At 42.1% G+C, this 17,354-nt stretch overlaps 1 protein-coding gene across 1 annotated transcript in view; it reads left to right on the top strand.

Annotated features, from left to right (window-relative positions):
• AFF3 (AF4/FMR2 family member 3) overlaps nucleotides 1-17,354 on the top strand; it is a 684,153-nt gene that overhangs the window by 623,372 nt on the left and 43,427 nt on the right. Inside the window, exons 13-15 of the mRNA XM_007959474.2 lie at nucleotides 5,126-5,250; nucleotides 9,923-10,124; nucleotides 13,949-14,076. Coding sequence (XP_007957665.2) covers nucleotides 5,126-5,250; nucleotides 9,923-10,124; nucleotides 13,949-14,076 — 455 coding nt within the window. The remainder of the gene's footprint in view (nucleotides 1-5,125; nucleotides 5,251-9,922; nucleotides 10,125-13,948; nucleotides 14,077-17,354) is intronic.

The following is a 17,354-nucleotide window of genomic DNA, read 5'->3' as shown; positions in this document are numbered from 1 at the left end:
CTCTCATAGACCTAAGAAGTCAACAGCCTCAAGGAGGCATGTGACTGGGGTAAAATATGAATACAAAAGCCCCTGACCCCAGGCAGTGGGTAGACAGGGCACTGTGAGGGTAACCTCAGCCTGTAGCATTCAATAATGATGATCAGGGAGGGCTTTGCATTGAAAGGGCCTGGGAACAGGCCACTTAAGGAAGAGCACTTGAACAAGTGAAGTGTCAGGGATGAAGTTACACCTCAGTGAGCAGATATGTGGGAGTAAGAAGGGCAGCACAAGTACAGGGAGAGCTGGAGATGGGTCTGGAAGCAGATCCTGACTGCTCAGCCAATTTTTGAAGGTTTTTGAGCAGAAGCATAACTTGATCATACATTAAAGCCAATTTCGAGGAATTTTATCCCCTCCTGTTACTATATCTTCACAAGTAATTTCGATCACAGTGAAAACACAATAAGTAGCAAACCAAACATTAGTCATAGATAGCTCCAAATTTAGGACAAAGTCGTTAGCAACAACAGTTAACACAAGTATTTCTCCATTCAGGATACTGTCCTAAGCATTTTGTCTGTGTTAAGTAAGGCAAATATTATCATCACACTCAGTTTACAGGTGAGGAAACTGAGGCTTAGAGAAGATAAAGTGACTTATCCAAGGTCATGCATATCATAAAAGACAGAGCCAGGAATGAGCCCAGGCTGTCTGGCCCCAGAGTCTCTCAATAATAATTCAACCTGAGTTATGTGTAGTACTTCACAGTTTTTAAAGGGCAGTCTGGTCTGTCCAGAGAAATGCTGGACTCGACATGTAAGTTTTACAGCTGTTTCAAATCCTTGAGTGAGAGAAGAATTGAAGAATAAGGTTTATTGCCTTTTCTGGGCCAAGATTAATATATTCCTCATTTTGAAAATGTGTACAGAGAGACAAGATATAGTCTCCTTGCTATGACAGACATCTTAGTGACCTGAAGACAACTACAGGGTACTGTCTCTAGAGAAAGTTATTCTAAAATACCGAGGAATGTATTTCTTCACAAAATAACTTATATATATCCCTACAGAATAGAATCTGAACCCCTTGCAAGAAAGTTCATGGAATTAAATAGTTTCAAAAGGCAGGTGTTGGCCTTTCCTCTTTGTATGTATGCAAAGACAATTTTATAAGGGTGCTCCGGGGTATTTTCTGTTACCATTGACTGTTAACCTCTATTAGTTCCCAATGGCTGAATTCCCCATTGCTCCTCAGACTACTTTCATATAGTATAAAGTATGTGGAGTTTGATACCAGATTGACCTGACCTTGAATCCCAATTTTACCATGTAGGGCCAGTTTCATGGGCCCTGTGCAGCCAGTGCAGTCGCACAGGTCCCTGTGCTCAGAGGGCGAAACACTTAGAGTTTAATGCACATGGATGCAATCTTAATGCTCTCATCTTTTAACTTATGTTTTGTAAGTGAAATCTGATATCACAGTGGAGCATGGGAAGAGGGATTAAAGTTTTAACTCATATGTGCCCTCCATTCCTCCAATTTGGTGGGACAGGCTGTCTCTTTGCCACCCTCTCTTCTGCCCCTGAATCCCAGGCCCTCACTCAGCCTTGCCCTCCCCCTCTCCACCCAGCAACCAATGGCACTTTCTATCCCCAGCAGGGGCCTACATGTAAGCACAGGGATGGTCAGGATCAGTGTCTGATCCGGCACCCATCCAGGTACTAAGGCATCTGGGCATGGAGTTTGCAATTACTTGGGGGTTATCTGTTCAGCAGGAGTTGGGCTATGAGAAGGGGAGATGCCTGACTGGACTTCCCCACCTGCTCCTGCTAGGGCAGAGGATTGAGTCTAATAACTGGCAGAAGGGGAGACCTGGCAACTGTTGGGCCATGTGCATGGGCCAAGTCCAAGTGCTTGAGAGCATCTACCCTCACCCTACAATTATCCGGATGCCCTGGGAGAACCATATTAAATAGCAAATGAAAAGCCCCATGCCAAGTCGAGAGAGAAACTCCAAAAGAAAGGGAAATGGTTAGTACTTTATAACATCATTCTTTTCCTACTTTTTGAACAAGGGACCCTACATTTTTACTGTATGCCGGACCCTACAAATTATATGGTCAGCCCTGGCCTTCATCAAGCTACTTACCTTCTCTGAACTTAAGTCTCTTCATCTTTAAAGGGTGACATTTTTTCAGGTTTGGACAATGTATTCAGACACGTAATTCAGTAATACATGTTAGCTCACTTTTCCCCACCTCTCTTCCCTATTGTTTCCTTCTAGGCGCCTTGTCCTCATTACTTTTTGGTGGCCAAACATCTGCTGAGGCAGATGCGCTCTCTGTCCTCCCTCCCACATCAGGACATGCTGTAAACTTCCTTTGTAATCTATCTCAGATTCCAGTCACACCCTTTGGGGAACTGAGTCCTGTGTCATTTTTCAGGGTCTGTTTTCCAAGTATGTAGAAATGTTTAATGGGTAGGAGATGCAGCCATCTCTGCCCACTACAGTCCACAGAACCTCCTTAATCTCTTAGCATTGCCAGCAACCCCCACAGAGCCCTGTGATTTTAAAACCACTAGGGCCATAGGTCAGTGTTAGAGAATCAGATCAAAGCAAGGGCATCCTGATGGGAGGAAAGGGGATTTTAAAACCGGAAGGGGGAGGAGAGCACACTGCCTCACTCCCTGAAAGTGGTCTCTTCTAAATGTCTTCACCATGAAGGAAGACTGCAGGCCTTGCCATAAATACTTATTAATTGTAGCAAGTGAGTGTGAAGAAAGGAGTAAAATGCACTTCAAGGTGGCATTTAGAGGGATACCCCATTTGCCCACATGACAAGGCATTGAGTCTAATAACTGGCAGGAGGGGAGACCTGGCAACAAGTCTACATCAAGTCTCCATTTCTGGGACTCACTACCAGATTAAGACACATTAGGACACTACAAAGGAGCCCTGGTGGCACAGCAGTTAAGCACTCAGCTGCTAACTGAAAGATCCGTGTTTCAAATCCCTCAGGACACTACAGCAACATTTAAGATTCTCTGCAACACCAATGTTGAGGGGGAGGGGTCAGTTAGGAAAATGGACCACAGGGATATAAGCCGCTTAAGAGTAGGAATTGATGTCTTTTTGTTAACTAATATATTTCTAGTGCCTAGAAGGGTGCCTGGCACAAAGTAGGCACTCAGTAAATGTTTGTTGATGACTTAGCCAGGGTCTGCTTCCTCCCTTGCCCACCCAGCATGGCCAGCCATTTGTGTGCTGCACCCAGAGGTTTGGTGGCCCCTGATCAGAAATTCATACCCATCACGAGATGTTGCTTGCAGATGGGAAAGCTGTAGAAACATGGCAGGTGTTTTTGGAAGCCATGTACAGTTCTTATCAGAATTTGTAGCTCCTGCCTCTGTATCTTCACAGTATTCTGTGTTTCACTCTTTTCATGCTATAATTGTTTATATGATTTTGAATTCCTTAAATCAAAAATACCAGAATTAGATTTTGTCAGATTTTTTAATTTTCCCCAGAATCTAATACATTACCTTGTACTTAGTAAGTACTCAATTAATTTTTGTTGAATGAATTAGTCAGTCACCTGGAGATGAGTGGAGATATTACCTATGGAATTGATGGATAAATGGACAGGCTGATGGAAATATATATGCATATATATAAAGAGTATATACAAAGATAGAACTTGATACACATGTAAATTGGAAATACATATAGACATATAATGATATATTGAGAGAGATATCCCATAATACTCTGTGTCTTGAAATTTTTATTCATGGCTTTTGTCATTCTAATTTATGCAACTTCATTTTTTCTAAGCCTATTACCCAGCTCTACTCATAAAATCTAATGACTCATCAGTAAACACAGGCACATGAGAAGTGAATGAACATTTTTGTAGCACTCTTTACTCAGCATCTTGCAGCACCAAGGCCCCAGTACTGGGCAAGATATGGGTAGGCCTGACTGCCAGTGGTGCTGAGCCCTGCCCCACTGAGCCAGGGACTGGGGACTCGGAGCTTTGGTGTGGGCCCTCCACCAGAGCATTCTTTCAGTGTGAGCATCAAGGACCCCTGTGACAGAGACTGTGGTTACACAGTCCCAGCTAGGGAGAGAAGGTCATAGTCTTTCTATCTTGGATACTGAGCTTGTCTCCTAGAAAAGGCCTCAGAGAGCTTGCCTATGTTGTTGCCATGGTCCTGCTGTCTCACAGAGAATGGAAGTTTGTTACATGCATTTGCACTGCACTCTAACACATGTTGTTGTTGTTAGGTGTTGTCAAGTCAGCTCCAACTCATAGTGACCCTATGTACAACAGAATGAAACACTGCCTGGTCCTGTGCCAGCCTCACAATCCCTGCTATACCTGAGCCCATCACTGCAGCCACTGTGTCATGCCATCTTCTTGAGGGCCTTCCACTTTTTCCTTGACCCTCCACTTTACCAAGCATGATATCCTTCTCCAGGGAATGGTCCCTTCTGACAACATGACCAAAGTAGGTGAGACAAAGTCTGGTGACACATATTAAACATCATCTTCTAAACAAGAATCCATAGTATAGTTTTACTAACAAGTACTGTAAGGATTCTAAGATGTCATGAAATAGTTAATTAAATTTAAGGCACTAGCATGTAACAACCTCTGCTTGAAATTCATAAAAGGTATGAATTTCATAAGAAAAACCCAGCTTGTCACTGCCCTTAACCCATTAAACCCAGAGAACATGAAGTTGTTATATCATATTCTAATACCAGGAAATGCCAGAATGAGTGATGCTGAAGCTACAGCATGAATTCAAAAATCCAATTTCCTTTGGAGTGTTAAGCCCTAGGCCTGTTGATGGCAGAGTATTTTCCATAGTTCAAAATGTTTCCTCTAGAATTTTGATCATGAAGTTGGACTTCCCTCTCAGTAAACTGTCAATAGTCAAACTGACAGAACATAGCCTTGTTCACCCAGGAGCTGACCAGGAACTGGGGCAGGAGTGATGTGATCACATTGCCTTCTCAGAAGAAGCTGATGAGCGAGTCTTCTGAGAGGGCCCTTCTCTGGGGAAGTCAGTAACCCTGAGCTTGTTATGGCCCCTTGAAAGCCGAAGCTGATTGGTTTTCTCTTATCTGGATACAGTGTGAAAATGAAGATGACTACAGAGAGAGCAAGAAGGCCCAGGTAGAGAAGGACAGCTCATCCCGACTGACCACTTCAGCCAATAATACTGTGTCTGCAAACCACTGCAGCATGAGCATCAGCAGGTATGTGGTCCCCTCGAAAGTGGAACTAAGCTGGAAGCATACCTGGATCTGAGCGTCTTCTGTTATACAGGAGGACAGTCAGATTTTTAATGAGTGGTCTCAATCTGGATCTCCAGACTTGCTTCCTTCGGTTTAATCTAACAGTTATAATTATGGCTAGAAGTGCACCTCACACCACAGCTCCACATTGGTATGTGATTCCTTTTTCCCTTTTGTTTTACCCAGAAAGCATTATTTTAAACACATAGTTTTGCACTCCCCAAGAACACACCCTTCCCCCTGAAAACTTATTAACCAGAATTTCAAACCCTTATTTTACCAGTAGTAGCTAAACTCATAAGGTGGACATTGGTCCTGCTGGTTAAGTGGTAGAATTCTCACCTTCCCCAGCTTCAGTTCTTGCCCAGTGCACCCACGTGCAGCCACCACCTGTCTGCCAGTGGCCAGTGGAGGCTTGCAGGTTTCAGCAGAGCTTCCAGACTAAGGCAGACTAGGAAAAAAGGCCTAGCACTCTGCTTCCAAAAATCAGCCAGGGAAAGCCCTGTGATCACAGTCGGCCAGGCCACAGCCAATCTGGGGGATGGCACAGGCCCAGAAAGCATTTTGTCCCATTGTGCTCGGGTCACCGTGAGTCCAAGGCCGACTCTACCATCTAATAATAACAACAATAAAAAAACTCATGACACTAAGCTTATTACACAAATTAAGAAATACGAACTTGGAGAGGAACACCCATATGGTGTACCATCCAGAGCTCATGCATATAAGACTGAAATTGTGGTGTCACATGGGATCTGTGCCTTCAAGGTTAAACTGCCACACAGCAAGGTCCTCTCACCCTTCCCCTACAGGGGTTCGAATGGACTCACGTGGGACCAAATCCCCTCTGTGATAAATAGCTTTCTAGCAAGGCAAGGTCCCAGATATTTATTATAAGCTAGGAGCTTCTCATCAGTCATCGAAGTTCTTTCCATCTAGAAATACCACAGCCTGGAAACCACTTTTCCTCTGTGAAGACACTCCTCAGTCTCCCTGACTGTATACATAAGTATTTTTAAGGGGAGATTAATGGGCAGCACAATACATAAAAATGTAAACGGAAAGGTTAGGAAAAGATGTAGAGCAGTACTAAAACTCGGAGAGGAAATTGGAGAGCAAGGGCACACAGGCCCACTATAGTGCCAGGAATCACCTTGTGAAGGAGGGCAAGGACTCGGGAAGGCCCGAGCAGGAGGAAAGCTGGACATGCGTACGATCCAGTCCCTAAGTCCCTGTGTGCACAGCAGATGCATGTGGTCCCCAAAGATTTTTTAAATGTGTCATGTAGTTGTATATGTGCTTCTTAGTTAATGCATTAAACAATATTTCTGTTGTTAGGTGCCGTTGAGTGGATTCCAACCCATAGTGAGTTTATGTGACAGACTAGAACTGCCCCATAGAGTTTCCCAGACTGTTATCTTTACAGATGCAGATCTCCAGGTCTTTCTCCAGCAGAGCCACTGGGTGGGTTCAAACTGCTAGCTGTTACATTAGCAGCTGAGCACTTAACCCATGCACCACCAGGGCCCCTTAAACAATATTTCTAGCAGATCTAATAACTACAGAAATGTCCAAGTACTGATGAATGTAAGCAATAGTTCGAGATGTCAGCAACAACGGTAATAGGAATATTTCTCTGATTTCTCCTGGTGACACAATCACAGGTAATACTAATATTATTACTACTAAACTACTAAACCATTACTCTGGTTTCTTGCCTTCATTCCTAAATTCAATTTCAGTTAGAGTTTAGATAGAACTTTTTTCCACCCAAGTTCACAGGCCCCAGGTTAAAAACTCCTGCTTGTAGCCCCTTTGCCTAGCAGCACCCCATGTTGTTGTTGTTGTTATGTGCCATTGAGTCGGCCCTGACTCATAGCAACCCCTCCTTGGGTTTCCAAGGCAGTATCACTACAGAAGTAGGATTGCCCAGCCTTTCTTCCGAGGAGTGGCTGGTAGGTTTGAACCGCCAGCCTTCTGGTTAGCAGTCAAGTGCCTTAGGCACTATGCTAGCAGCACCCCATAGCCCTGATTTTTTTTTTAATGTAATTTAGGTAATGACACAGTGCATGGGAATGTGCTTTGAGTTCTTCCTAGGAAAGGTAGGCTGTGTCTTATCTTCAATTGTGATTAGTGACTACTACTGGATAAGTTTTACCGGCCTGATAAGGCTATCCCAATCCCATCCCAAAGAGAAGATCCAAATAAAGTTCTTTGGTCAACTTGAATATGTAAACTTGCAATAATGAAGAAAGGCTAATCATGCCTACTAACCAAAAAAAACCAGTTGCCATTGATTGGCCGTGATTCCAACTCATGGCAAACCCATGTGTGAAGAGTAGAACTGCATGCCATGGGGTTTTCAAGGCTGTAACCTTTTGGAAGGAAATCACCAGACCTTTCTTCTGAAGCACCTCTGGGTGGGTTCAAACTGCCCACCTTTTGGTTAGTAGTTCAGTGCTTAACCATTTGTGCCACCCAGGGACTCCCATGTGCCTGCTGCAGTATTTAATAGTTTAATTTTATACGTACATTTAAACTCATGTGGTATGTGAAACAATACAAATTTAGAAAACTACTTTTTTCACTCACATTTTAAGAGGAAATTGTATTCAAACTTCATATCCATCTTCAGCATCTTCATCATCATTAGCTAAGCCATTTTCTGACTAGCCCGAAGCCATTTTCCAGAACACATCTCACTTCTTTCTAAGTTGTTAGACACACAGTGCTTTTTGAGCCAGAAATCTATCACGAGAAATTCAATTCCCTTGTGTATGTATTTGAATAACATTAAGAACCTTGGTGTTATCATTTGTTCTCAAGACCTGTGTATTCCCTTGTGTATGTATTTGAGTAACATTAAGAACCTTGATGTTATCATTTGTTCTCAAGACCTGTGTTTGTGATTTCTACACTGTGACCACCAACTAAGAAAATTGCTCTTTGAAGTGGCTTTTAATGGCTTGTTTGCAATGATAGCCAACACGTGCAATTAAGAGGTCATAACCCTAGGAATGAGTAAATCTTTGTTAAATGGCTGTACCTTTCTTACTGACTCTTATCAGGTGACCTCTGTAAACATCCTAAATTAGCAGTGATTGAGTTTATTTCAGACTAATGTGTCTTCCCCAAACAATACTACTGTTTTCCAAAATAAAGTAATAGAGGAACCCAGCAATAAGATCTACATTGTAAAGTCTCAAATGTAAGTACCTCCCTCTTTTTTCATGGTTACTTTTTGGGAGCATTATATTCAGGTTTTGTCAAAGAGGCAGGGAGGCCACATCTTCTGACCACCTCTAACCCCACAAGAAGAAGACAGAATCACCATCAATAGCCCAAGGCCTATTCCTGAGAGGGTAGACATGCTGCTTCCCTCCAGCCCTTTCAAAACCCTTGACACCAACCATTCCTCCTGCAGCACCCACCACCTCTCTGCTGGGTTCACTAATTTGCTGCAGTGGCCACATAAAATTCACAGATTATGGGGTTTATTAGGGAAGCGCCAGGCTACAATTCAAGTTCAGGAAAAACGCTAAGTCTCACTCAGCAACACATGTCTCTCAGTGTCTCTTTCTCAGCAGTGCATATCTCTCAGGAGCATGTTTCTCTCAGCAGCACGTCTTTCTCAGCCAGCAGTCAGAGAGCCTCCTTCTGCCTCTAGAAGGGCTCCTTTTGAGCCTGGCAGAGTGGCCACTAACCAATCCCAACATCAGAATTCTATACACCTGAGAGAGACAGAACTTCCCAGAAAGTTACTTTGTGATGCACCCAACAGAAATACCCCAGGTGGATAACTTTAACAATCAGGAGCTACTCAGTTTCTCACAGCAAATTCCACCATGGAGTTTACAAAGAGCTCTGGTGGCATAGTGCCTAAGGCACTTGACTGCTAACCAGAAGGCTGGCAGTTCAAACCCACTTGCCACTCCTCAGAAGGAAGATGAGGCAATCTACTTCCATAGTGACACTGCCTTGGAAACCCAAGGAGGGGTCACTATGAGTCAGGGCCGACTTGATGGCAAATAACAACAACAATGGCTAGAAAAGCCACACTAAGTAATTTACTACACCTCAGGTATATATGGTAGTTTTGAAGATACGTAATGAAAAAAAAATAGCTTCTAATGACAGTTTTTCTATTCTGTTTTTATTTCAACAAGGTTAACTCAAATTAAAATTTGGTTTCATGCTTTGCAGGTTATTTGTGGTCCTGTTAGTTTCTGTATAATAATTAGTACAAGCACAAATGTTAGCAAAATTCTTTCTAGAAATGAAAAACTTGTTTATCATTGTTAAGTGATTTTTTTCATTACTTGCTGCTTATACTTTGGGAAAATGGATGAATTTTGGATGAAAATTCAGACAAGGAAAGTATGATTATTCTTAGTCATTTACTTTGGTGCTGATGCTAGCATTACCTTTCATCCTAATAGGAAAAGAAACAATGAACAAAATTTGTTGATTGATTGTTATGGTCCTAATACCATAAACTTGTTTCCTGGTATAAATTCCCAGTAAACTTCATCTGCCAGCAGGTTTTAAATGGGAAGTTTGGGTCATATATAAAACATTTACCTTTCCCTGTGCTGATTGTGTGACATTCCATTACTGTAATTTCCTTTTTCAGCTTGGCAATACCAATAAATAAAAATGAAAAAATGCTCCGGTCACCCATCTCGCCCCTCTCCGATGCATCCAAACACAAATACTCCAGTGAGGACTTAACTTCGTCCAGCAGACCTAACAGCACTGGTCTGTTCACTTCCACCTCCTCCAACAAAAAGCATAAGGCTGAGAACCAGCTGCCGTCTCATACTGGAGACCTCACGGTATGTTTATGTTCTTCCTTTCCCAGTCAAAACTAAAATGACATTGGGCACACACCCCCACTCCATTTGCCTCTAGCTTCTTGTTGTTGAGTGCCCTCAAGTCAATTTCGACTCTTAGTAACCCCCACGTGACAAAGTACAACTGCTCCGTAGGGTTTTCATGACTGTGACCTTCACAGAAGCAGATCATCAGGTCTTTTCCCTCAGAGCCACTGGGTAGATTCTAACCCCCAACCTTTCAGCCAGCAATTGAATACTTAACCTTTGCACCATCAAGGCTGCTTGTCTGTATCTTAGCACAGTTTAAACATATGCTCGGAATCCCACAAAGAGTCCCTAAATGCTGTTTCTGGGGAGACCTAGAAAATAGAGCACCCTCCACCTCTCCCCACAGGGGGCCTGAGGAAGAAAAAACTGAAAGGGGCTTTTTAAGCCTCTTCTGCTTTTCAGCAGAGGCCTTTTTGTAGGATTTTATTTCCCATCCTGAAAAGGACCCAACACAATCACATTGGGTATTTTGGGTAGTTTTGAACTCCCAGAAATGGGAGTTTTGAACCAACCAAGCCTTTTATTTGAAAAGATTGCTTGCAGAATTAAATCTGAGTTTGAAACCCCATGCCAAATCCCTGGAGCTCCCCCTCTGCCTTGTTGACCCAAGTTGTGGCCACAGTGCAGCTTCACACAACTGCTCCCTCTTCCTGGGATCTCAGGAGTGATTCCCAGAGGCGCTCGACGCTCCTGTGGAAAGGCAGCAGACTTGGGTTTACAGCCTGGCCTCCTATCTTAGCCACCAGGTCCTTAGGTGGTGCAGATGGTTTGCATTCTACTGCTAACCTGAAAGTTGACTGTCTGAACCCACCCAGCAGGACTGCAGAAGACAGGACTAGGAATCTGCTTCCAAAAGGTCATAGCCTTGAGAATCCTATGAAGCTGTTCTGCTCTACACATGAGGTCTCCAATGAGTCAGAATCAACTCAACAGCAAGTGGTTTAACCTCCCCATGGTAGCCTAGCTAGGGGGCAACTGCCTATATTCCCAGCTATCTTCTTCCATTCCTCTCACAGTGGTGCCAAATGGTTCCAGAATACAACAAACAAAATGTAAGTAAAGCAGTTCTGGGTTCTACTCATTCTCCTTACTCTTCTATAGTCGCATAACCCAACCTCAAATTGGCTTAGAAAATATGAGGGCTGGTAGAAATTTTCAACTAAGTCCATTCCCATTTCCCCATCTTTGTGGTCCCCACACTCTAACAACATCATCCTCACCTTAGCTACCATGTAACCTTTGAGCCAGTTTCTTAATCTCTCAGGGTCTGTTTCTATATCTGTAAAATGGCGATCATAGGATTTCAATGAGACAATATCTAAAGAACCCACCACCTGTGCAGTTAACACTACATGTTAGTTCCTCTCCACTTCCACCCTCTTCTCTAACAGCTAGTGACCCTACATTGCTCATCCTCTGGGCTATATTATTTCATTCCAAACTCTCCCCACAACTGAGCTGTTGCCCCAGATCACTGTACTGTCAGAACCAGCAGGGCTTTGTGAGACAGGTAAGTGAGAGGAGTCCGAAGTATGCTGAAAGACTGCAAAGCAGGAATTGTTGTTATGTGCCGTCGAGTCAAACCCGACTCATAGCGACCCCTCCTTGGGTTTCTGGATTTCCGAGGCAGTATCATTACGGAAGTAGGATTGCCCAACCTTCCTTCCGAGGAGTGGGGACAATATTTAACACACTATCCTATGAGTTGAAGATGTAACATTTGATAGAAGATTCTGCAAGTGCATAATGCCTATTACATCGTGAGGAAAGTAACCCTCTTAGCCATGAGTCAGGGGCCAACTTGACAGTTAGCAAACAAAAATACTACCCTTAAGGAATCTAAGAAATCCATGTTAGAAAAACATAGAATGAAAAGCTAACCATTGCAAATTTGGGAGTTTTTTTAAAGGAAAAAAAAAAAAAAAAAAAACTTTCTTTGCTCTAGATCCTTATATCACAAGCATATATGATACAGAGAATTAGAAACCAATTACAGATTTTATGTAGTCATTTCTTCCACTAAATGGAGTGTATTGAGCAACTGTTTATGCGAGGCAATGTACTAAGCACCAGTGATGCTATGATGATCTAACAGGTTCTTTCTGTGCTCACATGAAGCTTACATCCATAATTCACAACTGCCACAGGGGCCAAAAAGGAAATGCACAGAAGACAGGGTAAAGAGGCTTGATCTACGACAGAATTTGGCCAACTTTCAGTAAAGCAGGCTTTGTCAACACTATTGGCAGATAATGCTTTGTGGTAGGGAACTGTCTGGCACATTGTTGGATGGTTAATAGGATCCCTGGTCTCTACTCATTAGAGTACATAACCCCATCTACACATAATGTCTCTAGATAATGCCATATTGCCCCTGGTTGAGAACTGCTATTGTAAAGGGCCAGATAATATATATTTTAGGCTATGTGGGCCACACAGTCTCTGTCACAACTATTCAACTCTGTGACTGTAGCATGAAAGCAGCCATAGAATATATAAATAAGTGAGCATGACTAGTTTCCAGTAAAATTTTGTTTCTAAAAATGGGCAGGTTCAGGTCACAGGCTGTGTGGGTTGCTGATTCTTAATATAGGCTGGCTGAAAAACAAGTAACAGTAAAGTAAGGAGTGCAGAATGTTACAGGAAAAGGAAGCAGCACATGCAAAGGTCCTTCGGGGGGGAACTGACAACCGGCCCAAGAAGCAGAGGCTCAGAGAGTACAGAGGGTATGCCTGAGAGACAGACAAGGGCCAGGCTATAGAGACCAGGTTCCTGATTTTGTTCTTTTGTCAAGAGCAAGTAGACACAATTGGGAGATTTTGGAAGCTTAGCATAATGTTTACCTCGTCATCTATAACAATATTATTGACCCTTAAAATATTACACATAAAATCAGTCTATATGTGAAAAAGCATTTGTATACATGGAACTTTAGCGAGTTTGGAGAATCAATTTGCATTTCATAATCAAATATAGTTGTTTGATGATCCATGTGTTTAGCATGCAATAGATGCTCTATAAATATTTGCAGAAGGACCATATATCCCCAGGGAATATGATTTTTTAATTTTTCCACAAATCAATAGTGTTCTTTTAAAAACAATACATTTTAAATAATTTCTAATAATTCCTTTTGGATTTTCACATTCTTCCCAGATAGCTAATGAGAACCAGTTAATTTGTGCCTTGGACAACCTCTCTTTTGTGAGGGAGAGGATAATGCGGTGTTTCTGAAAACTTGGTTCCTGGACCATCAGTATCCGTAGCACCTAGGAATTTGTTAGAAATGCAGACTCTCAGGCCCTGCCCCAGACCTACTGGACGAGCAACTCTGAGAGAGGGTCCCAGCAATCTGTATTTTAACAAGTCCCTTGAGTGATTCTGATGCCCTGTGAACTTGGAGAATCACTGGTCCAGCAGACTGGAAAAAGTAGGGACCTTAATCCTAAACCAAATCCTAATCCCTGGCCTCCCTCCATGGTGGCTATTTGAACCTGGACAAGTTACAGTTACTTAACCTCCCTAAGCTTCAGTTTCTGTACTTGTGAGAGTAGGCATAAGATGACTTCCTTTTCTGATACTATGAGAGGATGACATTGGACAATGTGTGAAATCCCTTAGCTTGAGATCTAAAATACATGCACTTATTTTTCTTTCTTTAAGCAAAAAAGCACCATCAATTATAATATAGAACATAGAACAAAAGCTATTTAATGAGCTGAACTGTCAACCAGCTGCCCAATTTCTCAAAGACTTGTGTGTTATTTGTTGTTTAGAAAGCAGCACACAACAATTCCGAAAACGTTCTCCTCCACAACAAGTCACGCCTACAAACAGAGCCATGGTCTCCAGTCTCCAATGGTCACAGGGACTGCAAGAGGCAGAAGCTTGTCTTCGATGATATGTAAGTGTGGCTTCTTTGTTAATACGTTAAATACAAGATAAAATTGAAACTCCATAGGTGAAAGGGTCACATTCATGTAATTTACAGTGTGGCCGCAGTGTTCTATCACGTGATTTCATAAGTTAAATGTTACTCTCCCTGAGGGAATTGCAGGTTTGCCATTGAATGTGCCTCTACGTCCTGGTGGAGTTGGTCACATACAGTGAGTAGATCGACCAGTGTGAATGGGATTGACATGTAGGAAATTTAGTCAGAAAGCTAAGGCAAATGGCTTTCATGAGCCTAACATTTCTAAGCATCTGTGTGCTGGGTTGCTGGCAGTTTTAAGCTACCAGAAAGTAAAATATTTCTATTTTGGTAAATTATAATCAATAAAGAATAACAGTGATTCACTCCTGAAAGACTCCCCCCCCCCCAAAAAAAAAAAAAAAGCCGTATTCTATATAACAATATAAACAATCTTAGGAAAAAAACAGAATCTGAACATCCTTTTATCCAGTCCTAGACCTGAAATCTGACTATTCTATTCCCATCATCTGTTCAAAAGGAGTAAAAACAAGAGAAGAAAGTAAATAAAAATAGCATCCTGCAATACTCTTGAGAGACTGAAAATGAAAAAATGATGAATGGTAAAATGATACTGAAAAATATTTAGACTTGTTATGGATTGAATTGTGTCCCTCAAAAAATATATGAACTGCAGAGAAGAGAAAAAAAAAGCTAGCGAGTAGCTATCTAAGATGCAATTATTGGTCTCTTCCCATCTGGGTCAAAGAATGAAGAAAATCAAAGATTCATGGAAATAATTAGTCCAAAAGAGTCATGGACCATGAGAACCTTAGCCTCCTCAACCTTGAGAACAGAAGAACTAGATGGTGCCTGGCTACTACTACTGATTGAGCTGAAAGGGATAAGAGTGGGAGAAAAATGTGGGGAAAAAAAACTCAATCATGAAAAAGTTCAGTCTTACTACTCTGATAGAAACTAATGGAACCCCTGAGACTGTAGCCCTTAGTCACCCTTCAAGCCTGGAACTGAACTCACCTCGTTGGCTCAGCTTTCAGCCAAGCAATAGACAGGCCTATGAAGTGAACAGTAACAGTAGAGGGGTAAGCACTCCTTAGAACAGTCAGCCACAGGAGATCAGAAGAGCAGCTTTTGCCCAGGGTTAAAGCTCGGAAGACAGGAAAGGATAAGAAAGAAGGACAAAGGGAAAGAAGAAACACAGGGAGGAAGTGGGAAGAATGATGTTACACTGTGGGGACTGCAGTCAATGTCACAAAACAAAATGTGTGAATTGTTGAATGGAAAACCAATTTGCTCTGTAAACTTTCACTGAAATTATAACAAAAAGTTAAAAACACACACAAAAAATATATGTTGAAGTCCTAACCCCTTTTTGACCTTTTTTAAGAAATAGGGGTTCTCATTCATTATGTTAATGAAGTCATACAGGAATAGGTTGGGTCCCAAACAAATTCCTTCTGAGTGATGTCTTATAAACAGTAGTACAGACTTAGACACTCAGGGGGAAGAGACCATCTGAGGAACCCCCTACAAAGAATGCTCAGGGCTACTGACAAGAAAGGACCCTCCTGTAAAGCTGATGCTCTGATTTGGACTTCTAGCCTCCAAAATTGCGAGACAATAAATTTCTGTCTTTAAAGCAAGCCACCCAATTTGTAGTATTGCATTATGGCAGCTCTAGGAAGCTAAGCTCTTAGGGTAAATATATATGTGGCAAGGACAATCCTGGTAGATAAAAGATACAGTTTTAAGACTTCAGCTTCAATCATATTTTTAACTTTAGCTGTTTGACTAGTATCCAATATATACCTGTGTGGGGCACTTACATTAAGTCCTGGGGTGGAACAGTGTATAAAACTGAGGGGACTTGTGATTGCTTATAGTTCAGCTAAAGAAACAGACTAAATCATCATTCCTACTGAAAGACAGAAAATAAAAGGGTCTACCTGTATTTTTTTACGCAAATAGCACATTTGTTTGCCAACCACTCCTTGCCCCCAGGAGATATTTTTGTAAATATACTAATTTTTTAACAGCAATATATAAAGAATTAAATATAGCTACACTTATGAAAATACATCCTGGGAGGAAGAAACAATTAGCAAACAAACTGTTATTTGCATAAAAATACAGTAAATGTCTCTGATGAGGCATTGGTGATTTAGTAGTGGTGTGGTACCTAAGGCATTTGACTGCTAACCAGAAGGCTGGCAGTTCAAACCCACCAGCCACACCTGGGAAGAAAGATTGGGCAATAATCTACTTATGTAGTGATACTGCCTCAGAAACCCAAAGAGGGGTTGCTATGAGTCCAAGACGACTCAACAGCAGTGGGTTTGGTTTGGTTTTTATGCAAGAATTGAGACGCAGCCAATACACATCAAGTGCAGCCACCACGCCTTTGTAATGGGAGGCTTATGTGTTGCTATGATGTTGAATAGGTTTCAGTAGAGCTTCCAGACTAAGGTGGACGATGAAGAAAAGCCTGGTGATTAGCCACTGAAAACCATGTGGATCACACAATCTGATCCCTAACCAATCATGGGGATGGCACAGGACTGGGCAGTGTTTCCTTGTGTTGTGCATGGGGTTTCCCTGAGTTGGAGCTGATTCAAGTACAGACAACAACAACAAACATCTCTGAGTCCCAGCTTCCTTATCAGAAAATAACAATACCTATCATGACTGCCCATGGGGCTTTTCTAAGATCCAATGTGATGAGCTCTCTTAAGGTGTCTTGAGAATTAAAAACACTGTGCAGGAGTGATTATTATTCATTGTCATCCCTTTACCATCCTCTTCCCTGTTCCTAACTTTCACCCAGAGTAAAGTCATGGTCTTTTTATTCACTGCTGTAGACTTCTCTGAGAAATGAGAGTACTAAGTTGCCCTCAAGAACTACTTGGATTTGGGTAAATTAACTAAGACATAGAATTTTACGGTTGAGAGCCAAATCCACATTGTTTTATGTAATGAACATATCCCAAGATAACTGGATGCACAAAAATTTAAGGGTTAGCATAGAAGGACCATGTTTTTCTCTTCTTTCCATGGCTCTTGCAACTCCACTCAACCTCACTCACACTTTCCTTCTGGCCCTTGCCACCTGGTGGTAATTAATCCCCTAGAATGATGTTTAATAGCATACAATCAGTTGGTCAACAAAACTAATAATTAAGGAGGCGGGGCAAGATGGCGGACTAGGCAGAAGGATTGCACAGACCCTCTTCAACAAAGAAAAGGAAAACCAA

This window comes from Orycteropus afer, unplaced genomic scaffold (genome assembly GCF_000298275.1).
Source record: "Orycteropus afer afer isolate SDZICR_OR568_19922 unplaced genomic scaffold, OryAfe1.0 scaffold00017, whole genome shotgun sequence".
Lineage (NCBI taxonomy): Eukaryota > Metazoa > Chordata > Mammalia > Tubulidentata > Orycteropodidae > Orycteropus > Orycteropus afer.
The sequence above is the reverse complement of the archived record's forward strand: the minus strand, read 5'-3'. Positions and strand labels throughout refer to the sequence as shown.